This window comes from Centroberyx affinis, unplaced genomic scaffold, assembly GCF_046629955.1.
Source record: "Centroberyx affinis isolate AG114_WGS23_722 - 3 ecotype Tasmania unplaced genomic scaffold, CSIRO-AGI_Caff_v1 ptg001094l_1, whole genome shotgun sequence".
In the NCBI taxonomy this organism is placed as follows: Eukaryota; Metazoa; Chordata; class Actinopteri; order Beryciformes; family Berycidae; genus Centroberyx; species Centroberyx affinis.
This window is the reverse complement of record NW_027279639.1, coordinates 927,501-952,518: the sequence shown is the minus strand read 5'-3', so window position 1 is coordinate 952,518 and position 25,018 is coordinate 927,501. Positions and strand designations below refer to the sequence as shown.

The window sequence follows — 25,018 nt, the reverse complement described above, 5'->3', positions numbered from 1 at the left end:
TTGAACTGTTCTTATGTCGCTGTGGTCAGAGAGGAGTCTCTGTCATAACGGCACTGGACCACACAACTGGCTGATAACCAGTATTTAATAAAAGGCCAATATCGGCCCGATAAATCAGTCTAGCCCTAGTTATGATATTTGAAAGTCAACCTGCATCTCTCTCTCTCTCTCTCTCTCTCTCTCTCTCTCTCTCTCTCCCACTCTCTCACACATCCAGTCACACAATGTGCTGAAAAATACCTTCATCAAAAGACAGACCACTACAGACAAACACATGCTTTGTCTCTGTTTTTTTCTACTTGTCAGGGTCATCATCTTCCCTCTGCTGCTCTCTCTCTCTCTCTCTCTCTCTCTCTCTCTCTCCCTTTATCTCTCTCTTTCAGCATGAGGCGGTCGATAGTTCATCTCGACTACACCCAGCCGTCAGGGTCCAGTGGTCCTGTCATTGAGTACTGCTCTGACATTCACACACACTCTCACACACACACACTCACACACACAAACACTCAACCATGGGCACACTGAACTTTTCTAATCTCACTTAGCGATTTGTGGCCGGTGTGAGCCAAACTTTGAATTGATCATGCTGCCTACTGGATGATATATGTGGCTGTTGGACAGCTGTGATTTAACAAGGCTCTATTCCCTCCGCTCCTACCCAGATCTGGGGATCTGGTTGAGCATCCCACTCTGTGTGTGCATGTGTGTGTGTGTCTCTTTTTGTGTGTGTTTGTGCAGTGTTTATGTCTGTGTCGGTGTGTGTGCGTGCCCGTTTGATGCTTGCTGTGTGTGAGATGATTGCAATTCGTTTGCAACCCAGACAATAATGAACACAAAAAAATGATATTAAGAAAATTGGCTGAGTCAATTCCATGCTTGTTTTTTAATTAACTTGTTTAATGCCTCATTTAATTAACTCCTTTTAATAGTAACTTTAGTACTTGAGTAAATGAACTAAATATTTCAATATGCTGAGTGATGTGTAACAGTGTGTATGATAGCTTTCTCTAGTAGCAGATGGAATGATGTCACTGCTTGGTGCCCACCAAATGACACAGACCGTTCACATTACTGCTGATCCACTACTGCTGGAGAATATGCTAATCACCAGTAAGCCGATCACTGATGTCATATTCTAAATGAATTTTGGCCGATGTCATGCCATGTGTGTGCCATGTGTGCGTGTGTGTTTGCATTCACTCAGTGCCTCACTTTCAGCTTATAGCTTTGGCCATCCCCTAGAGCCGCTAATGACTCAGACTGAGGAAGGGGTGAAAGAGAGGGAGCTGTTGAGATAAGAGGGCATCTACAAATTTGAGATCTGATTTATTCAGACATTTAACAAGCAGACGTGTGTTTAACAAGTAGAAAAAAATAGGCCCACGGGGAAGGAATTTAGGGGCATGATCCGTGGAGATAATTACAGATACCCATCTCTAATTTAAATCTCAAGTCTTCCATGTGCTTCTTTTTCAATTTCTCATGTAGCATGAAATCCATTTTAGCTAAATATGCTACTAAATGCTAGCATTGTCATTTACGTTTCAGATTTTAGGCATTTAGCTGGCACTTTAATCCGACGAGAATGCTTGAATAGGCTTCAGTTACTAGATCACCATTATTACAAGAAACTAATAGTAAGGAATACAAGCAAAGAATGACAACCTTCCTATGAGGGAAAAGCTGGAAAAAAAAGAGCTAAGGAGAGTTTTTTATGACAGCTAATTGGAGCGAGCCGAGGATAAAGATGTGGGGAGAGGGTTATGTTAGGTATTTCTCAAAGTTTTCGGCTTCGTATACGACAGAAGACTGAGACTAACTCTGCTTGCTTGACTGGAGTGGGAAGGTCATTTCACCATCGGAGAGCCAGGAGGGAGAAGAGTCAACTCCCCCTAGTCTCTTTCCTCAAATTAAACCTATTATTCTAGCATTTAAATGAAGTTCACTCATAATTATTCTCATCGTGATGTGTAGAGCGGAATCTGCCGGTAGTTAATTTAAGACCCACTTGGCGATTGCTAACATGTTGCAAGAGGAGCAGGAGGCTGGGCTCTGCTTTTGTACAAGCACACGTGTCTATACACACACACACACACACACACACACACACACACACCTATTCAAATGAGCAGTGTTGTGGAGGGGTTTAGTTTTCATCTGTTGCAGGTTAAATCGGGGTGAGGCCAGACTGCAGTAACAAATGGCTGGCTGAATTAAGGCAGGACAGCCGTAAACTGGTGCTGACTTTAAAGCTCAGCCAGCATTGAGTCTGTCTGCATAGTCTTTCTGCTCTGCCTCGTCTGATCTTATCTGCCAAAAGAAGCAAAAATATGTGCAACCTGCAAGCCTCAGCTTCCCTTCTCTGTCTGTTTCTGTTCTGTCTCTCTTTGTGTCTATTTCCCTCTCTCTCTCCCTCTATTTATCTCATTCTTTGTGTTTCTCTGCCTATTTTCCCTCTCTCACTTTGTCTAATTTTCTATTTCTCTCTCTCTTCCTCTGTCTGTTTCTCTCAGTCTCTCTCTCCCTCTCTCTCTCTCTCTCTCTTTATTTCTCCTTGTCTACTTATGTTTATTTTGGTCTCTCTATCTCTCTCCCTTGTTCTCTCTTCTTTTCAAGCTGTTATGCTACTGTACATGGTCCTGTCTCTCTATCCACTCTCACCTCTTCTCTTGCTCTTTCTTTCTCCCTCCGCTCACACACACACACACACACACACACTCCCTTACACTAATGCCCTTGACTGTGTGGCAGTGAAACCAAAGAAGGCAAATGAGATTGAACTTCCTCTTCTCCCTGCCTTCATCCTGACTGGTTTGAACAGCAGGAGGAGAATCGGCATTCAGATTGCCGGGTCCTCGATGCAGTTCTCCGCCCTGCATCTTCTGCTCTCTCTCGTTTGTGGGTTTATATCATGCTGAAAACCATCCTTCATGTTGTTACGTTTCATGTGGTATCAAAGGCTGAAGTACAGAGTTTTCTCTGGTAATCACAGATTGCTGTTCATACACACAGGACTGTGTGTATGAACAGCAATCTCTCTCTCTATCTTAACTTATTGCTTCAACTCTGACCTCTCTCTCTTTCTCTCTCTCTCTCTCTCTCTAATATTAATTTGATCATTTCCAGAAACTTGAGTAGTTGCAGAAAAATAGTTTCTTCATATCTTAAATCTTCATATAAGGAGAGATATGGCCCACTTTACAATCATATTATGAAGCCTTTATTAGAAAACATCAAACTGAAGACTGACCAAAACCTTGTAATCCAGTCAAGATATTAGGATGTGGAAGAATATGGAGTTTTGATATGTAAAATGTGTAGGAATCCCCTCTTATTGTGTTGTAGGTGTTATGGTGGAACCACTATGTTGTTTGTGTTTGGATTATGTAGCACAGCTTTAAAGCTGCTAAAGGCCGTTCCTCACATTGCTAGCTGAATTTCCTTCAGGACTTCTCATACAGTGTAATGTGAGCTACAGACTGATCTGAGAGCAGTGGTATCTGTGTTTAGCCATTAAGTGCTTTGAACTTAACTCCCGCCAGGGCTGATCTGAGTACAGCACTGCGGTGTGAGCCGGGTTGAACACACAGACATGCACAAACATACACACATTCGTGCATGCACCATTGCACATATACATCAATTTATTTACTGACACGCCCACCACACACATTCATTCACTCACTTTTAGTTTAGTTTTTCTGTTTTTGAATGTGTTTGTCTCTTTGTTTGTGCGTGTGGGTGTGTCTGTCTGTCTGTCTGTCTGTCTGTCTGTCTGTCTGTGTCAGAGAGAGAGACAGAGAGAGAAAGAGGGGATTAGTGCTGATGAAAGTATCAGAGGAGCTCAATCTTTCCTCTCTAATTAAACCAGGCAGGGTTTTCACCTCTGCTGCCTGGAGCTGGAGAAAGCTGTACTGCACTGACACATCCCACTACTCTTGATGTGTGTGTGTGTGTGTCTGTCTGTCTGTCTGTCTGTGTGTGTTTGTGTTTAGCTTGCTGATTAAACAAATTTGAAGAATGACAATAAAGGCAACTCTGACAAAGGACATATAGTAAAGCAGCTATGTAATCAACCAATCAACTTCTCCAATATGATTGTTGAAGTGCAGGAAAACAGTGTCCATAAAAACTGGGATTGCAGAACTCGTAATCACTCACAGACTGACGTGTCTTTAATTTGACTCATTTTTCATAATTCAGAAAGAAACATTTAGAGCGAAGAGCCTATTTTCAGGTTCACTCATCCACTGATCCGAGTTGGTCCATTAGTGCTGCAAACTTACAGTCTTTTCTGGGTATTTATGGAGAATTTTCATAAGCCAGCCATATTTCACACTTCCCCACAGCTTGTCTGGTTTGGACAAGGCCGCTCTTGAAAAACATGCTCCCCTACCTCTGATAATTATTGCCAATAACCTGGGTTTATAATGATGCTGACATTTGGGTAATACATCGCAGACACTTAGCGACTAGATGAAATTGCCTTGAGTAGGCCATCAGATCCCCCTACCCGCCCCAGTACTTCAAATAATCATCCAGGGCAGCTGTTAGCTAAACTGGCTCTGTTCACTACCTACTACTGCCAGTAGCATTCCCAGAGTTCAGAGGGACAGCAACTGGTGGAAGGAAACTGCCCACTTCTGCCACCCTGGGTCCTAGTGCCCCGAATCAGTTCCTAACTCTGCCTAATGGACGGGCGGCCGTGAGTTTTGAGGCTATGTGCCAATCCCTGTCTCCATGCTGAGCAGATGGATTTTGGCGGGTGTGTGTGTGTTTGCGGTTGGCGTGTGTATGGAGGAAATATTGCTCTGTGTGTGCGTGTGTGTATGTGCTCAGTGATGAGTCATTAAATTGGTGCAGTGTGATTAAATTACCCCACACCAGCACAGTGATACAGCAGTCCCCATCTGTTTAACAAGACAGTCCTCTGGGACTGCTCTCTCCCTCTCCCTCTCTCTCTCTCTCTCTCTCTCTCTCTCTCTCTCTCTCTGCCACATACTCTCTTTATCTTGCCTGTTACCCAGTGTATTTCTCTCCCTCTTCCCTCTTCTCAGCCTTTATCTTTCTCCTCCTCCTCCTCAGTCCTTCCCCCTGTGCTGAATCGTCTTATACTTTAATAGGTTCATGACTTCTTCCCTCTGATGGTGCAGTGAGTAGTGTTTAAACAGCTCAAGTGCTGACAAAACATGTCTCAGGTCTTATCTGTGTGTGTGTGTGTGTGTGTGTGTGTGTGTGTGTGTGTGTGTATACTGGAGATATTAGACACATGTAGCGTAAGTGTAGCGTTGGCTTAATGTCTTCAATTTAGGTACAGCATATATGCCACATTCACTTGTAGCTTGTAGCATGTAAAGGATGCTTGCACTACACCTACGCTACACTAGACTTACTTTGTACATGTTTATGCGTTAGAGGATGTCGCCACATTGATAATTAAATCCTTACAAATGTCTCCGTGTGTAACCTGCCTTAGAAAATTGCCAAATCCCAGGCTGCAAAAAGCTGTGAAGTGCCATTTGACCGGCCTACATTAGCGTGAGTGGGCCAACATTTTCCACTTAAGCACAGCAAAAACATCCAGATATGTTTAGCTGAAAATTAGTGTTGTCATATTACATATTTAAAATACAACACAGGATAAATGTGCCAAAAAACACAAAAATCTCTCTGTAATCAAACCTGTTTAATGCAACAAAACAAAAACAAGAGATGACAAGTGTATAATAACCTGCCAAATAGCCAAACCCCAACGCAAAACAAGAGAAGTGGCATAAAAATACATATATCATGTTTAAGCTAATAAGAGGAAATAAGAGAGTCCACTAAATCCCTCTTGGAATTGGCTTTTATGCAGCACTTTTCTCTCCTCGTATTCCTCCGCTTCACAGTCAACACACAGTTTCTTGCAAGGTCCACACCCATATCAACTTTTATCACATCAGCTTTCGAAGTCGTTTTTTTCCTCGGTCACTTGGCCACCTGTCTCTGTCTCTAGCTCCCTGGAGCGATGCTGCACAGGGGACAAACCACGCTGCTGCTGCCTTGGACGCTGCTTTGGCTGCTGCTGCTTCTGTTTTAGCATCCAGGCAGCTCCCATGCAACGTCCCTCTTCCTGTTTGTCTTGTCGAGGCATTGTTTGAATAAAATTTGTGCATTATCAGCGGCCAAGTTGAGGATGTTACTAAGGAGATAATTATCAATGTGAGCAACTTCCTCTAACGCGTAAATACATGAATGTGTTTCAAGTGTAGCATGAACGCTCCAGGTAGGCGTTCCAGGTTCTGGCTCTCCAGGATAATGGATGAAATCCTGCGCTGCAGTAGTGGAAAGTGTCTTTATGGCATGGGATCTTTGTTAATACTGTGTGTGTGTGTGTGTGTGTGTGTGTGTGTGTGTGTAGCTGCGTTTCTGTTTGTGTCTGTATGTCTGTGTGTCCTTGTCTGTTTGTGTCTCTTTCTGTGTGTGTGTGTGTGTGTGTGTGTGTGTGTGTGTGTGTATGATGCAGTGGTGTGGGTGGCTTCTGTGTCTAACGGCTGTACCAAGCTGTGTATCTCTGTCTCTGGCGGCCAGCCGACAGACAGAGAGGGAGAGGGAGAGAGCAGCACGACTCAGAACAGCCGCAGTAAAGGAAACATCCACCCTAAAACACAATTCACACGTCTGTCGATGTTCAATGTCCTGAACATTTAATTCTACCAAATTACCTCCATTCGTCCAAGGTAAACAAGGTAAATATAATCCCATTCAGGGCAAAAGAATGTCTTTGGTTCTGGGTCCTAATAGCTGGATAATCCTCAAATAAACCTGCTACTTTCACTATTTTACCAGTCAGTGAGATTTTTAGATTATAGGAGCCTCCAAATGACGATTAGTTAATTGTCAAAGTGACTGGTCAAGTAGACAAACTTACCAGCCACAATCAGTATTTCAATCATTTGTTTTTACTTCCCAGCATGATCCTATTATGTATGACATGCTATGCAAAGACTGCTCACAATACAGATAAATATGAGCTCTACATCTCTTCACACACCAACTGAGCCCAGTGGAAATGCGTTGTAAAGCGCATAGAAAAGGAATTAACATTTAATACCGGTGGGTTAATGGGTGATTTAACAATCTTGTAGGAATAATCATGCTCTTCCACGTGGAATGATTTAAATTATACTGCAGTGTCTTTTTCATGTTTGTTTACACACACACACTGCATGAAACTTCACTAGTTTGTGATTCTCATATTAGGGCTAAGATTTAGAAGACGTTTTGTGAAATGGAAGGCTTGTGCAACATCTTTGGTGAAGTCAACCCTCCAATGTGGTTCAAGGTTGTGCTGTAATTCCCCAACTGGACTGTATTTGATATTACTAGAGGAAAGTGGGGGTGGGGTACTGATGCATCTTGGGAGGAGAATGGGGAACTTTATTCATCGCCGTAGGGAAATCTATTTTTTTGTGATTGATATTTTTTTTTATTGGAAATTTTCATGAGCTACCAAAAGAAGACAGCATACAATACAAAACATAGAATAAAGACAAAATACAAATCAGAATAGTACCAATGCACATAGAGCATAATATAACAGGACATATACCTTGGCACATACACATTCTCCATTTGAAGGATGGAGGTGCCTGTTCACTATGCCACCCTGCTGAGGTGGAGAGCTGCGTAGTTGGTAACATACCCAAACAGGGAGCACAGTGACTGGAAAATTGGATTGGAATTGGATGATTGAACATGAACATTCCTCCCAGGGGGAAAAAAAAAGTTTCCAGAGCTATGTGTTAAAACATGCACCACTGTAAAATAAGTACTTCAGCAGAATATGAGAGTCCTTTCTTGAACTTTCGTCATGAGCCTCTCTAACTTTTTGGTCAGCCAACACAAAGGCTAGGGGGAGAGGAGATTCAGAATTCACTAGCCAATTTAATTTCTTCACAGCCACAGTAGTTTTTTTTTTTTTTAGAATAGAAGAGCTGTTTGAACTCTGTTGAGGCTACTAGAATCAACAGACTTACCAGCCACAGACAAAAATGTCCCAGCATGACAGACATACAAATGAATATAATTCAGCTCTGTTGGGCCAGCAGGAGCCGCTCGTCGTGACTCAGCCGAGCATCTTGGCATAATCCTGCTCTTCGACACTGACAGATTTTAATGACTGTTTACTTATCTGCATCGCAAATGAAGTGGGGGACACATGGGCCGTAACCAAAACAGCATGAATATTTCAATTAATGATGATACAAAAACATTATTCCCTGGGTCAACAGTGCTAACAGGTGCTTTGGCAGGGAGCGCCATTGTGAGGCCGTTGTGGGGTCCATGCGGACTCGTTGGAGGACCAGTGGGAGCCCATTGCAGGTTCATTATCGGGCCATTGTGAGCCCGCACTAGGACATGAAGAGGCATTAAAGAGCACAAACACTGGGTTGTTATGGAGAACGAGGAGCGATGCTGTTCACCGTGTCAGTAGTGGAAAGACAACACGCAAAACAAGCACATCTGCATGATTAAGTGGCCCATTCAGAGTCAATGAGCCCAGGAGAGGGAAACGGGAGTGCGTGTGTATGTGTTTGTGTGTGTTTAGCAGTCGATGGCGCAGGAATATTTATGCAGTGTGTGTGTGTGTGTGAGAGAGAGTGTGTGTGATTGTGTGTTTAGCACCTGATGGCATGGGAATATTTATGTTGTATGTCTGTTGCGTGTGTGTCTGTGTCTGTGTGTGTGTGTGTGTGTGTGTGTGTGTGTGTGTGTGTGTGTGTGTGTGTGTTTATGTATACATGTGCAATAGAGGGTAACACACGCATCTGTGTCAGCTCTGTATAATTCACACAGGTTGATGTAATTAGCTGAGGAACAACAACATCAGCCACCGTTTAATGGAGCCCGTCCTGTGCCAGTTCTCATCTGTGTCTGTCGGTGTGTGTGTGTGTCTGTCTATGTGAGTGTTTGCGCCTGTCTGGGTGTGTCTGTGCATTTTAATGTGCTGTAAACATTATGTGTGTATGTGTTTGCTTGCCTTCTTTAGTGTATTTGTGTGTGTGTGTGTGTGTGTGTGTGTGTGTGTGTGTGTGAGTGAGTGAGAGAGAAAAAACATCTTTTGAGGCTTCATTCACATATTTGTGACCTTGGAATTCAGACAGTATTAAGTGAGCTGAGGATTGTGCTTGTGTTATAAGTCATAAACTTGAGCGTGGTTTGTGGACGCTTACTTACCTTTAGTGTGTGTGTGTGTGTGTGTGTGTGTGTGTAGATGCAGCTTTGACTGGTTAGTCAAAATATTCTGGTCTCACCGTTTCTCACCCAGCGATAAGCCTGTTATCTTCTCAGCTCCTCTGCTCTGCCACTGGCCCTCTCTCCTCTCTGTTGTGCTTTTTCTGATCAATCAATGCTTTCATCATAAAAGAAACAATTTCCTTGGGTTGAAAATGATGAATCAAACTCATACTGTTTGTTGGTGATTTCCAGGCTGGCTCATTTTTAAAGGTACACACACACACACACACACACACACATTCGATGCCCATGACAAGAGCTAGCAGCACCTGGTCTGTATATTGGCAAAACAGGTAGCTGGCAACCTGTCGTCATGTCTGATTGGTGTGTTGGCAAGATGGATGAATGGAGAGACTTTCCAGCCTAATGAGTTTCCCTTGTTTTGTTTTTCTTCCATGTTACTGCTGATTACATTTACAGAAAGGCTTCTATCAGCTGTTTATGAGGCCTCGTTCATGAATATAATAAGTGTCAATTTCTGAGGGTCAATTTATACTTGTTAGAGTCGTTAAAATCATCAAATTTATTCACAGTCAGGTATTTAATTTTATAAATGTTTATTTTTCAGTCATTTAGCTGACTGGCCAAGTGGATAAAATGCTTAACCTTGGACCCTAAGGTGTGTGTGCTCATTCCCCCATTTCTTAAAATCAGATGAGCAGTAAAATCAGTCCCGTGGTGTGTTGTTGTCACCGATCTATCTGTCTGTCCATCGGTGTGTGTGTATGTTTGTGTGTTTGTATGTGTGTGTGTGTGTGTGTGTGTATGTGATGGAGCGTTGTTGCCATCCTGCCACTGTTGCCATGGAAAGATGATTGAAAGCCTTGACAACACTCTACAATGACAGATCCACTCTGTGTGTTTGTGTGTGTGCGTGCGTGCGTGTGTGTGTATTCGGGGCAGTCTTACCTAGCTGTACTGTCTCCATTCCCCACAACACAGTAAGGGTGATAATGATCTAGACCACACACAGACCAGGTGTGTGTGTGTGTGTGTGAGAGAGGGAGAAGGAGTACTGTGTATGTGAGATTGTGTTTTTGTGTTCATGTGATTGTGTGTCTTCTGTTTATGTGTGTGTCTGTGTGTGTATGTGGACACGTGTATATGTGTGTATGTGCTCGTGCTGGCCTCACCTGACAGACAGCACCTTGCTGTGAGAATGAGGGCGGTGGTGCAGTGACAGGGTTTGTCCAGTAGGTGATGCCATCACTGGACTTCAGGTAGAGGTAAAATAGATATGGAGCAACAATTCATTTGTCAATAGTCTGTGTTTGTAACTTCTGATAACTAAACCACTATTTTACTAAATAGTAGGAGAATGTGCTTACTGTAATATTACTGTGTGTGTGTGTGTGTGTGTGTGTGTGTGTGTGTGTGTATTGGGGTGAGAGAGGGGTGATTTTTGAGTAGAGTCAAGTATTGATCATCTGCAGTGTGTGTGTGTATGTGTGTGTGTTTGTGTGTGCTTCTGAATGACAGTCGGGTATTGATCACCTATGTGTGTGTATGTCTGTGTGTTTACCTGTTTGTACATGGAGGTTTTTATGTATAATGGCTGGTGCTGGGGAGGGCGTGTGTGTGTGTGTGTGTGTGTGTGTGTGTGTGTGTGTGTGTGTGTTAGACTGTACAGTCAGCAGTGAGGAGGGCAAGCTGACCCAAGCTGCTTTATTTTTTGCCATTCCTCACTCATTCTTTGCCTGAGGCTACACTGACGTATCTAGTCTGCCTCCATCTCTGCTGTTTCATCCTTTAACTCTCTCTTTTCATCTTTCTCTCTTTTTTCTCTCATTTTCTCTTTCCCTTTGACTGTCTCTCTTGTTTTCTCTCTCTTTCTCTCTGTCTTGCCATCTGTCTTTTTTCACTTGCTGTGGGTCTCTCTTCCCCACTTCTCTTTCATGTTTCTCCCTGTCTGTGTTTCTGTTTCTGCTTCTTCTGTGTTTCCAGAGGTCTTTGTTGCATATCAAAACACAGATCACAACTCACTTCTACATAATAATAATTATCAAAAAAACATTGTCCTCAATCCAATGGTTGGCCAATAACAGTATAGTCGGTTTTCTGTGGTCCTTATAAAGTTTTGTGTGTTGATACGTCCTACATGGTAAACTTTATCATACCCAAAGGTAAACTATCACTTACCTTGTGACACTGAATTGGCAAAGCAAAGCAGAAAAGCAGAGGAGTTCCCTACATTTGTATTAGCCTGGCAAATACATGTGTGTATGTCTTTACTGTATATCTATAGTTGTGTGTATATTTGTAATTGTGTAATTGTGTCCTGTGTTTGTGTGTGTACAAGGTGTTGCAATAGCAGGGAATGTGTGTATAAACTGAAAACAGAGGAGTGTACCTAGGAAGAGGGAGTATCTATATGCAGACAGTCGTCAGATGTTTCTTCACTGTAGCGTGTGTGTGTGTGTGTGTGTGTGTGCATGTGTGTGCTCCCGATACTGATTTCCGCTGTCTTCACTGCAACATGGTACATGATGGGAAAGCTGAGCCGGCACATCTGACACAGTGAATCACATGTCACGCCGCAGGGCAAGACACACACATGCACACACACACACACACACACACACACACACACACACACACACACAGAAACACACACATACATACGCAGCTCATCAAAGGAGGGTTAAATTGAATTAATGCGTCACTACCAGCACCTATTCTGTCTCACATGCAGCAGGTCACGTATCTCTAGGTAACATACATGTAGAGCTGCAGTACTGTAACTGCATCTGTGTGTGTGTGTGTATTTGTGTGTTGTGTGTATGTGTTTGTGATTGGTTCCCTGTCCTTAATGTATTCTTTTCCCTGTCCACACCCTGCCACTGCAGTCCTCTCTCTCCTTATTTCTCCCCTCTCTCTCTCTCTCTCTCTCTCTCTCTCTCTCTCTCTCTCTCTCTCTCTCTCTCTCTCTCTCTCTCTTTCTCTCTCTCTTTCTCTCTCTCTCTCCCTAGTGAATAATGAATGAGCTGTGGAAGCAGAGAGCTGTTCTCTCTCTCCGGGTGACACACAGCAACCATTCAGACCGAGGGTCAAAACACGCATCTCATACCATGACGGGAAACACAAGCATGTTGTGTGTGTGTGTGTGTGTGTGTGTGTGTGTGTGTGTGTGTGTGTGTGTGTGTGTGTCTATGTATAATGGCTTCTTCATAGTTTCTTTACTTACATCTCCATCCCTGCTCGCTCATGTTCCACTTCCCATGACAAATTGCACTTCCTGTGTGTGTATGTTCATAATCTGTGTGTGTGTGTGTGTGTGTGTGTGTTTGCGCACGCCCGCCTCACACTGATTGATGTGTCCTACATATCCTTGATAACAACCTTTAACACAGCACATCTGACATCCTCCTTGGTGCATTACATATGCACGTACACATACACACACACACACACACACACTGGGCCAGTGCAGTATAACTAACTTAAAGTGTGTGTGTGTGTGTGTGTGTTTGGATGTGGTGCATACAGTGAGAGCCACATGGTAGATTGTGGATTAACAGGGATTAGAATGGAACCACTGAGTCCAGACTAGCCTTTCCCTGCTCTCCACCAAACAGTGTCTGTGTGTGTGTGTGTGTGTGTGTGTGTGTGTGTGTGTGTGTGTGTGTGTGTGTGTGTGCATGTGCGCCTATTCACTTTCCCTCTGTTTTACCTCCTTCAGGCAAACAAAACTGCATACGTGTTACTTTGTGTGTGTGTGCATGTAGTATGCGCCCATGGGTCCATGCTGGTGTGTGTGTGTGTGTGTTTCCATCAGTGAAGTCTTAGATTCCTCAGTGGGTCGATGCAGGGTGGGCTGTGGGCCCGGCGAGCATCAAGCTGCTCCTATTTTAAGCTGCGTGTCTGAGAAGTTGATAGATCGGTGGGGCTGGCCGGGGTCTCAGGATGCCTTTCTGCTCGTCTGATCTCAGCCAAGCAAAGCACCAAGCGCTGTGTAAACGCTGCACAGGTCATGGAATGGAATTTCAGGAAGATCATGGAATTTTGAGCACTGTGTATTCCAGACAGGGAAAATCACTGAATTTGCTAAATTTGCTTGAAGAGAAATGGAATATCAATGTCAGGGAACTTTACAAACTTCATAAATTCATTGTATTAGATGGTGGTTTTTAGCTGTCTTTGTTTTTCTTTTCCGAGCTGAAAATCAACATTAACCAGCCAGGAAGGAACACAATTTTTTGGTCATGAAAGCGCTCCAACTTTTGGAAAGTCATGGAATATTACATCAGAGCCAGAGTGGGAAACTTGGCTACAGAAGTCAATAAGTTTATTAAAACTTTCTTAGCCTATTGCAACTGAAAATGAAGCTCTATTTTACTCAAAAAAATGCAAATAACGGGTAATTTTGTGACCAGAGGGGCACCACGGATTAGGAGGAATACATTATCAGTAGGTGTGGTGGCCCTGGCTTCAATCATGGCCAATCAAATCACCTTTTGTCCTTCCCTTCAATAGCAGTGCGCTCTGCACCACAGCGCTCTGACAATTTGGTGATGGCAGAGAACAGTCAGAAGCGGTTCCACCACTTCTACCGTGAGGAAGCTAATGTCCTTGTGCGGGAGGTTCAGAATTGCCACAAGCGAATACGGGGTAGATGATGTTAAATTAGGTTGGGAATGGGGCGTCCTGGTGGCTCGGTGGTTTAGGGCGCGTACCATGTAACCACGATCTTGATTGCTTATCTTGGTAGGAGACCAACAGGTGATTATAATAAATTATCAGGTGATTATAATCAAATGATAGCTGCACCCAATGAGCTGTGGATTTTTTAAAATGGCATATTGGTAAGAAATGCATGTGACATCATAGCAATACTATGAATAGGAAAAAGAATTATTCATAACATTATTAAAATATAAAAAAAAGTACAGTAAGCATTCCCATCAGGCTCCTTTGAGGCCAGGATTAGGATGAAACCATTCTATTTTAATGCGCACACATAAACACACACAAGTGAAGGTCACCTCCACACACTCCTTCATTACAGCCTCAAAGGAGCATGCTGGGAGCGGCTACAGATATATACCGCTTCAATGCTGACCTTTCTCACTTTTCTCACCGTGTGCCGTTAGAGTTTGATTAGTTTATTTAGGCTTCCACAGTGAAACATCATTTATCTGTACAAAATGCAATGTTAAAAAGGGAAAGGAAAGACCCACTTACATGGAGTAATGAGACACTTGTTTCCGGGCAGATGCTACAGGACATTTTACACACAACTATCTATAACCACACACTGTGTAAGTCAACAGTTACTCCAGCTGGTTTACAGTGTGTGTTTTCCCGATCTAGAACTTCCAGGCCCTCCCAAGGCAGCCAGTCCAAATCACCAAGAAGCAGTACATCCAAGGTAAGGCGCACACACCACACACACCCTCCTCCCACACATACTGTACACACTCAAGAGGATGAGACAGTGATATATGTGTGTGTGTGTATGTGTGTGTGAGGGAGACCTCTCTCGGGGCATACAAACATTGATGAGTATCGAGCTAATAAAGAGGGTTTATGAGGATGATAAAAGTCTGTGCCAGAAGAGTGGTCGGTAAAAAGTGTCTCCTGCTGATTTGTGTGTGTGTGTGTCTGTGTGTGTGCGCGTGTATGTATGTCTCTAAGTTGTGTTGCATCCCTTTGATTTTAGGATGGCGATAATTAAAACTGCACAGTTAACCGGATATCATCGTACATTGATTTTAATTTCCCCAATTAAATATATTGGCATATCACAATGTTGAACCTTTCACATCATTTAGAATGCTGGGCGGGCAAAGAATGACAGATTCGCCCCCCCAGTCCCCCTAATGAAAGTAAAGCAATGTTTTATCTTGCACTGCCCTATTCAGGCAATCACAAATATGCAAGGTTAGAAATGAAATAATTTCCTTATTTCTGATTGGCTGCAATTTGCAGATGCGAAGACGGCCTTGTCCCATTCATTCCAAAGTACACTAAGCTTCCAAGCATGTCCGAAATACTCAGGAGATTAGTTTGTATACAGTAGAGTGATTTTATTTTATTTGTTAGCCTTTGTTTTTGTGGTTTTGGTTTTTATTCACAGGATTGCGTGGAAATGCTTTGGTTGTCATGCTTGTTTGTGTGTGTGAGTTCATGGTAATGTTAGCGTGGGTGCTGCATAGTTGGCTAGCTAAAAGACCACTGCAAGGTTAGGTATAATCCAGCCATTTCCACACATTCCATGCATATATATCTTTAATGTTGGTAGACCAGTGTCTGGGTTTCAGTGAATCATGCACTGCTGGTATTGCTCTGATCACCGTATCTGGCAAAATAATCTGGTTTTCATTTTAACCGTGACATGATGGTGGATTGTATGTTCTGTGGCTGTGTTGTATGTACGTTGTCAGTGTATGCTGATATTGTTTTACACTTTCTAATCTGCTGTCTGGAAGACAAATTGCTCTGCCAAGATATTAAAGATCCACTCATCAGCCATTGTTGTGGCAAGCAGCCATGAGCTAGTTTGAGTTTGGCTGTGATAACTATATACTGTAAAATCACCAGTAGAGCTTTGGGTGCAGTGTCTGGAGGTGGTGCAGTAGTTAAGACCCTCATCTCTGGAAACACATGTACCCTAACCCCAGCCCCGAGGTTAAAACCCACCAAAACCATCTCTCCTGTGTCTCCCATGTTCTGTGACCCACTGAGCCTTCCTGCAGTCTCAATAAACAAAAGATTGCTGCCCCTCTCTCCTTTGGAAAAAAGACTTTTGTTTACCTAGTCTTGCCCTGACTGCACACAGCCATCATTTGGTAAAAACTGCCACAGCGACAATTTGGGGGAAAACAACCTGACTCCTCCATTATGTGCAACAGTAGCTCTACAGTAATTACATTACAGTGGAGTTATGATGCATGACAGAATTTGGCTACAATAACATGCTCCTTCTGCTCCCGTCATCAGCTTGTCAGCCCCTTGTCTTCTGCAGTCCTGAACCCTAACCCCAACTCCGATCAGGCTCCTTATCAGAGCTAGATACTCTTAATAATCTTTGAAAGCCAACACTGCTTCCAGTACTAATTCCATACAATTTCAGTTTGAAATTCTACTAATGGAGAGTTAAATTCTATTTTTCTGATGCTTATATTGATCTACATTGGCCTACTCCCGTATTATGTCACCTACATTCTACGTTGAATGAAGACATTACTCATTGTGTGATGTATAAACTAATAGAAAACATGGAGGGCCAGGGGCACGAATATATATAATGTGATAGGCTGTGGGCCAAAGTAATGCTATCAGACTCGCACACCACTTCAAATTTAGGGTTGTATAATGGTGGTGGTTAGTGAGGTCGTCCCTTGTCAGGACAGCGTGGGTTCAATCCCCTGTGTGGCCATACTTGCCTGCTCCAGGGGTGCAGCACTAGCTGGCTGACAGTGCATCCCAACCAGAGGGCAAAAAAAAAGAATCTCCATTGTGGCATGAGTAAAGTATATCAAAACAAATCCATCCATCTAGTGGCATGACCAGGCCACATTGACTCTGCTGTCAGTCAACTGGGAGACATGGCCAGCGGAGATGCCGCGCTCTCAGTTTTACAGCTCTATTTCTGTCCCTCGCTCTCTCACTCTGTCGTTATACTGTCCTCTCTCTCTCTCTCTCTCTCTCTCTCTCTCTCTCTCTCTCTCTCTCCCCCTCTCTCTCCCTCTCTCTCTGTGAGTGATTCATAGGTGCCAGCATCAGCACCTCTCTGCTCCTCACTCACTCAAATTCCCAAAGCTCCTCGTCATCAAATCTATCTCTCGTTCTCCCTGCTTCCACCCTTCATACATCCCTTCTTTTCCTCTATCAGCATCCCTCCTTCTCTCCCTCTGTCATCCCTCTATCAGTCATCCCCTTGCCTCTTAAGGTGAGAGGTGGATGCCCTAATCACAACTGATTAGGATGCTCCTGTGTGTGTCGATGTGAGTGCGTGTGCAAGAGCGAGAGAGGTCACAATTTCAGTGTCAGCATGTGTATGTTTGTGTGTGTCTGCGTGTGCATATGCGTGTACTGCGTTTGCTTTCGTCATGCTGACATGGGTAGTGACGTGTTTGTTGCGGTGGAGGCCATCATTTCTCTCTTACCCGAATCAGCAATTCAGTCCAAGTCTTCAAAGCAGAGTGTGAATGTGCTGTGATTGACTGACCCTGACTGGATCCTGATTTGCCTCTGAAGGAGGCGTTGCTGCCTCATAACTTAACAACTCATTAAGTCAGATGTCAGTGTTAGCGCTCTTTATTGCTGCTCTCAGTCCCCAGCCATTCTCTCTCTCTGTTTCTTTCTCTGTCTCTGTCAAGCACACACCCCACACAAACACACAGAATATTAATAGTAAATCATCTTGTCATATATCTAATAAGTCAATTTGATTTTAGATGTGCAGTGTAAGGTGTCCACATGTTGCCTGCTCAGATGCTCTGGCTGGCATGGCTCCTAACAGCACGCCTAACCATAAAATTGAGTGACAGGACTCAACACATTTTACGCATGACGACAATTACAAAGGCAGTTGCACTAATGACATGTCAGTGTTTTTTATTGCTTACATTGTATTGTAACATAAGGCAAACAAGTTGCTATTATTTGTGGAACACATTTAGATTTTCATATGGATAATAACCTTTTAACCTAGGGTAACCATGAATTTAAAATTATAATTCTTTTAACTGTGTAAATTTAACATCATCAATATAGAAAGAAAAAATACTTTTTAAAAGTTTTTTTTACCTGACAGAATACACTGACTCTCAGTACATATGTTACTAAAGCCATTGTAACATAGTATGTACATTTGTAACATAGAATTGTGCAATATGCTGTATATTTTGTTGAGGTATGATGCCCTCAGGGCTCTGTGTTTGGTCCCTCAGGGAAGGAGGTGGAGGTGGTGACTGTTCATCCTCGGGCCATGTTCATTCCTCAGGAAGGCTGGACCTTCCTCGCTGCAGGTAGGTCAATAAATAGACTGCTCTTAAACAATCTCGGAACCCATTGTCTATCCGTCTGGTGACGATTAGACTCTGGGGGCGACGGCCAATATTTCGGGGTTTTACTGTCCGATTAGCAACTTGAGACGCGAGAATGGAGTTGGAGTTGAGAGACAACGTCTACGACCGGATTGTTTCACAAGTTTTTTAGGTCTAGACAACATTTCGGCTTATCTCTATAAACAGATATCTGCATATGAGACTGTAAATAATGACCGGCGCACAGAAGAGGAAGTCTTGGCCCGGATGTCCACTGGCTACACTGGAAACCCCGAAATATTGGCCGTCACCCCCAGAGTCTAATCGACGTCAGACGGATAGACGATGGGTTGCGAGATTGGCTCATAAATAGACTGCTCATAATGTATTTCCCTTAGCAGAGAATGTGTGAGAATTTTCTGCTTGTGAGTTTTGTACTGTATGTTTGCATGTTTGTCTGTTAGTGATGTACAAAAGTCCATTAAGTCTTTTGGAAAGTGACTATTCTTTATCTCCACTGAGCGTCTGTTTGAATATTCGATGTGTCCAAACAAAAGTAATCAATTGACTGGCTTGTTAATAAAATTGTACTAACATTAACATGCAGCTAGTATGTTAAGGTCACGCTCATCAAGTGAAATCACTGTATATGTTTTGACACAGATTATTGTAAACATTAATCTTTTGCTGAAAAATGCATTTTGCTGTTGATTCAACTGCAATTAACTGTTCAGGCGTGTCAGTGCAATAATTGTCAACCTAGCCACTAACTAAACCTAAGGGAGCGGAAAAGTCCCTGCACTGCATTTACAGCAGCATTAGTTCCAGTTTTATGGTCCAGCCTAGCGTAAAAAGTGTTTAAACATCTGTTTTGACAACGCTCCAAATCAAAGTGGGCGATTTAAAAGTCATCCATTAGACTCATGAAACAACTCTGTGAGTATTCTCTAATTTTGGCAAATCTCATGTGCAGTCTTTGTCTGTTCAAGTTTGTAACTGTTAACTTGTGAAAACCTCTGACATTGGCAAGGCCGCAGCTGGCATCATGAGGTCACTTCAGGGTGTAGCACTGGTCCATGTTGTGCAGGCTGAGAGGAGAGCTGTGAGGCTGTCAGGCTGAGAGAGCTTTTGGGGGACGGAGGATGTCTGCTGGCCCTGACTGTGTCGCGCACTTACATAACCAGACAGATAACCAGGGTTAGCAAGAGGACACCACCAGGATAACAGAGAGGATCCCACATATACACACACTCCATCACAGGGATTCACACACACACACAAGCAGGCCAACACATGCCCACACATGCAAGTGCGCACATACACACACACACACACACACACACACACTCAGAGGACTGGCTGCCATGGAAACAGCCCCTCTTAGGGTGCCCTTGCCCAAACACCCCCCTGATGTCCTCTTATGTCCTTCCCAAACTGGAACAACTGCTGCGAGTGTGTGTGTGTGTGTGTGTGTGAGTGCCCGTGTGTGAGTGTGAGTGTGTTTAAACTACTATTACTTTCCAGTGTCCCTAGCAAAAGTTCAACCGAGTGGCCTGTCAAGAGGTATTATGCATCTGAATGTTACTTTCCTTTGTGAGAACGCATTTTGTGTGTAGCGGGTTAAAGTAAGGTGATAGGATAGAGATGTTTAAGCCAGGGTGTGTGTGTGTGTGTGTGTGTGTGTGCATGTGTTGCAGGACAGTTAATGAATAGATTTAGTCGTCTGTGTGTTTTGTGAGTCTGAGTTAGTTTTCTATTTTAGTAGTGGCAGGATTGCTGGTTAATTCGTGTCTGTATTCATTCTCATCTATTAATCATATGCTCAGTAGAATGCAAGACACGGCTTGGTAAATTAAAAATGTATAGCAATTAAGTCTGCTGAACCCAAGACAAAACAAACTACTTTTTACAGTACAAGGTTAAAAAAAAAGTATGGTAGGATCATCCTCCCTATCCTCAAGGGACCAGCCTCCCCTGGTGGGTGTGTGTTTGTTTGTGTGTATTTATATGACTTGTATCCCGTCGGCTCTGTCATTTGCTATTGGAAGATGTCTCCTGGTGTGTTGGGGACACAGACAGATACTAGACTGTCTAGCCAAAATAAGGACAGAGGCAGGCCCCATCCCCTCATCAACACTGTCAGTCGCTATTAGAAAAACACACAATGATCCAGTCTGTCTAGTTAGGGAGAGCGCATATTTGTGTTACTGTCAAGGCAGCATATGTAAGAACAACGTGTCGTATGAGTATGGTGGGGTTATTAACATATGAGGGTTTTCATTGCAAAACGCTATATTTTGGAAAAATGTTGCCACCTGAAAATCATCAGTCAACATTTTAAAAGAACAGATTATTCTGCCCTCAAAAGCTATTTTGTAAGTGCAGGTTTGAAGATGACTCAAAACTTTAACAGCAGCATGATGCGCTTCACTGTCACACCAGCAATCATTTTATAAAAGGAGGCATCGGGTTTTTCAAATGGTGGATATTTAATGTTGAAACTCTTGATATGTTGTGTTGGAAATGACTCATTCTTTTGACAAGTTGACACTCACATACACAGACATACACACACACACATGCGTAAAGACATACACACTCACACATTACTTCTTGAGCATTTATATACCCAGAAAATCCAATGTGAAACCTGGCATTACCTCAAAAATACTAACACTGGTAGTTTTAGTGAAGATAACCTTTTATGGAAATCAGGACCGACTGTTGTTTTGTCTGGAATAAATTCTGGCTCCTATTTAAATTCTCTTCCAGTCCTGTCGGCTGGGTAAAAAAATCGTTGTGTCTACAGTACAAGATACATTTCCCAGAGTTCAACAGTAGACCTCAACTCCCACAATGCTGTTCTCAAGCTATATCTCCATAGATGGGCTTGGCTCTCTTCAGGTGCTGGTTATTGAGGGCTTCCTGGAAGCCTCTATAGACCAACCACAGCACACAAGGGACATTTCATATTCTCAAAGTGCAGGTTTTAGTTGAGCTCTTAAGCTTTTATCCATAACCTTCATAGTGTACTGCAAAGCATCACTTAGGGCTGTTCACTGTACTGTGGGTGGTGACATTAGTTATGTATGAAGGCATGGCTTATTACCCTCAATATCCTAGGACTCTTTCTAAGGAACTACAGCAGCCAGCGGGGCCAAGTTATTCATTTTTACTATTTGCAGTCTCTAGTACTTTTAGGAACTTGAAATTCAAAGTAGGGATGGGAATTTTCAATGTTTTTCACAGATCATGCTCCTAAATTTCTTTCCTGTGCTACCAAAAGTTTCAATTTAGCAATGCATGTACTCCTTGTTTAAAATGTCCCCATAGATGCCTCCTAAAATGGCATAAATGCCAAAGGTCATCAAAGATCAAGGGACAAAGCCATTGGGATTAACTGAAGCTGTTTCCAATTTGTTTATCATGCAACAGCCCCACCCACAATCAGTTAAAAAATCTACATAGACTACAACATGAAAGCAAAACTACCCTATCACTTAACTATAAGCTACGCTGTGTGTGCATCCTCAGCTGAACACGCAACTTAACTTTTTCATCCACCCTTAACAGTCTCTGATGGATTCCAAAATTCATGCCCACTTTGACTGTTTTACCACCATTTTGGATTTTTAAAATGGGAAAGTAGCTCCATACCATGTCTTTACCTGCCAAAGTGGCTGGTCTTTTTAGAGCATCAAATTCAAATTTCAAGAGAATGAAGATCTCCTAAGACAACAAGGTGAATATTCAGTTGTTTGATTGTTGATATATTAATTAATCTGGCCTGGTCCAGCCTCTAACCTACATAAACATCGCACAAAAAGTTTGGAACTTTATGTTTGGTAGATTATTTCTCTGTTGTAACAATGCTTCTTGGCAATACATTTTATACCGTTGGAAAGCCTGTTTATTTCCCTTTTAAATGGTGCCTCATTTGTAAGGAACATGCATTTGTGGGATGAGCAGCACAGCTGAGTATGTGGGTTGCGCTCATGTAAAATTTGCCAAATCTTCTCTGCCAATGCCAAACAGCTTATTCTGCTGTTGCTATTGACTCTTGTTTGGTGGATTGGATGATTGAAGTCTATCAGTAACAAGGAAGAAACAAGACATATTGGCAATTTTACAATTTATTCATTTAACAAACAGTCAGGAGCCTCAGTAGCGTGTGGAAGAACCATACACAGCCACAACAGCCTGGCACCTCCTCCTCATGCTGGTCACCAGCCTGGTCACACACTGCTGTGGGATGGCATTCCACTCCTCAACCAGGATTTGTCGCAAGTCAGCCAATGTGGTTGTGTTGGTCACTCTAGCACGAACAGCACGCCGAAGCTGATCCCATAAGTGTTCAATTGGGTTGAGGTCAGGACTGTTGGCAGGCCATTCCATTCTCTCTACTCCTAAATTCTGGAGGTAGTCTCTGATAAACCCCGCTCTGTGGGGGCGAGCGTTGTCATCTTGGAGGATGGAGTTCGGTCCCAGACTGTGGAGATATGGGATCGCCACCGGTTGCAGAATCTCATCTCGATATCTCTCTGCATTGAGATGGCCTCCAATGATGACAAGCCTCGTTTTTCCAGTGATGGAGATGCCGCCCCACACCATCACACTGCCTCCACCAAAAGGTGTTACTCTATCGGTGCAGCAGTCAGCATAGCGTTCTCCCCGTCTTCTCCACACTTTGACCCTACGATCCAACTTCCGTAGGCAGAATCTGGACTCATCGCTGAACATAACGTTCCTCCACATGTTCAGGTTCCAGTGCAGGTGCCAATCAGGTACCTGATTGTCAGCACCTGGGGGTACCGGAAGCTCAAAACAAGAGTCAATAGCAACAGCAGAATAAGCTGTTTGGCATTGGCAGAGAAGATTTGGCAAATTTTTCATGAGCGCAACCCACATACTCAGCTGTGCTGCTCATCCCACAAATGCATGTTCCTTACAAATGAGGCACCATTTAAAAGGGAAATAAACAGGCTTTCCAACGGTATAAAATGTATTGCCAAGAAGCATTGTTACAACAGAGAAATAATCTACCAAACACAAATTTCCGAACTTTTTGTTCGATGTTTATATTGCTAGCTGTATCATTTGAATTATAGGTTAAAGTCCCATTTTTACTGTATTATTATTATTAGGTGCTTGGTAGCACCTCTATAAGAGCTGGGCTCTGTGTGTTGGGTGGTTGGTTCGTTCATGTGTAACACTTTTTGCAATGCGCAGTGCTTAGGTGAATAACGGTATGTGCTCTTTTGGCCCTGCATAAGGGAAATACAGTGTGCTCTCGTACACCAGGCAGTACGGTAGAAGTCACACTAGGTTGGTCTGTGGTGCATTCACATACCAGGAAGTAGCTTGGTCAGTTTGTGACTTTATTTTTCTGCTGTGAGATGGAAGAGAGATATGGTGGTTATGGTGTTTCTGGGTCATAAATGGGTCTGGTACAGTAAGACACATAGGATTTATCGATTGTAAAGGTCTATCTATAGACTAGCTTAGGTTAGAGGTAAGTTATTTCTGTATGGATCGATACAAGGATTCTTAGTGTCTCTCTAAGGCCTTGGAGAACACAGTCATGGTCACACACACACGCACACACACACACACACACACACTTGTAGTCTGGTATTCTCTCTTTCACTTATCATGTTCATTCTCTCTGTTCCATACACACACATATTTTCTTTTTGTATCTACCCTGATATTCCCTCTCCCATTTACATGTATCTGCATGCAAACACACACTCACACACTCACACACACACACACACACACACACACACACATACACACACATCCCGGGCAGCAATATGTTTCTGGCTGCCAGCCATGCTCGGAGGAAATGTGATCCGACTCATAAAACATTGATGGGAGGATATCTTTAGAAACTCCCTTTCTCACCTCATCACAACCAAAACCAGCCATGTCTTTTTCCTCCATCTCTCCCCTCCCCTCCCCTCCACCCCTCTCGCCTCCCTCCATCGCTCCACTGAAGTGTCTTCCTCCCTCTCATCCATCTCCTCTCCAATCTATGTCAGGCCTAGGTCAAATAGAATTTGCACATTATTCTTTGAGTGGGTTGTTTTTTTTTAACCTGCATGGAGTACCATATTGCTGGGAGAGTTTCTTTCTCTTCCTCTCCATCAGTAGGGTAAGTAGCCAGGTCAGTTCACAGACTGTCGGCAATATCTGAGCAGGGAAAGTGACAGCTGCCATGGAGGTGCTCTTGAGCAAGGCACTTAAACCTTAATCGCTTCAGTGGAGCTTCACAGTGGCCAACAGTAATAGGCTGTGGTTGTACTGAGCATCTCCCATGTGTGAATGTGTGTAAGTGTGTGTAAGGCTGCTGAAAAAGAACGTCTGTATTCAGTCAACTTTCCCTGATGAATGAAGGTTAAAAGAAAATCTATGCTCTGTAGGGCTGGGGCCAATTCACTTTCAACCAGTTCAGGTGGTGGATTTTCTTTTAAATGCAAAAAATCGAAAACAGAAAACTAAAAAGGTCAATGTATCCTATGTTCAAAGTAATAAGAACGAATGATGTACCGTTCACCTGTGAATAGCATTTTCACTTTAAAATTTTGTATTGATTTAATTCATAGTGAATCCATACACCCAATCCGTCATCATTCTTTCTCTTCCCACATTACTAGAAACCCATTACAGCTGGTTGCTTCATACTGGCTCAGAGAAAATCCCTCCATTTTTCCTCCCCATCCATTTTGAGTCGTTTTTCCCAG

The 25,018-nt window shown here is 43.1% G+C and overlaps 1 protein-coding gene across 1 annotated transcript in view; it reads left to right on the top strand.

Annotated features, from left to right (window-relative positions):
• Nucleotides 1–25,018, top strand: part of poln (polymerase (DNA directed) nu) — a 69,801-nt gene that overhangs the window by 25,511 nt on the left and 19,272 nt on the right. The window contains exons 18-19 of the mRNA XM_071523547.1: nucleotides 14,593–14,650; nucleotides 18,177–18,254. Of these exons, the coding sequence (XP_071379648.1) occupies nucleotides 14,593–14,650; nucleotides 18,177–18,254 (136 nt within the window). The remainder of the gene's footprint in view (nucleotides 1–14,592; nucleotides 14,651–18,176; nucleotides 18,255–25,018) is intronic.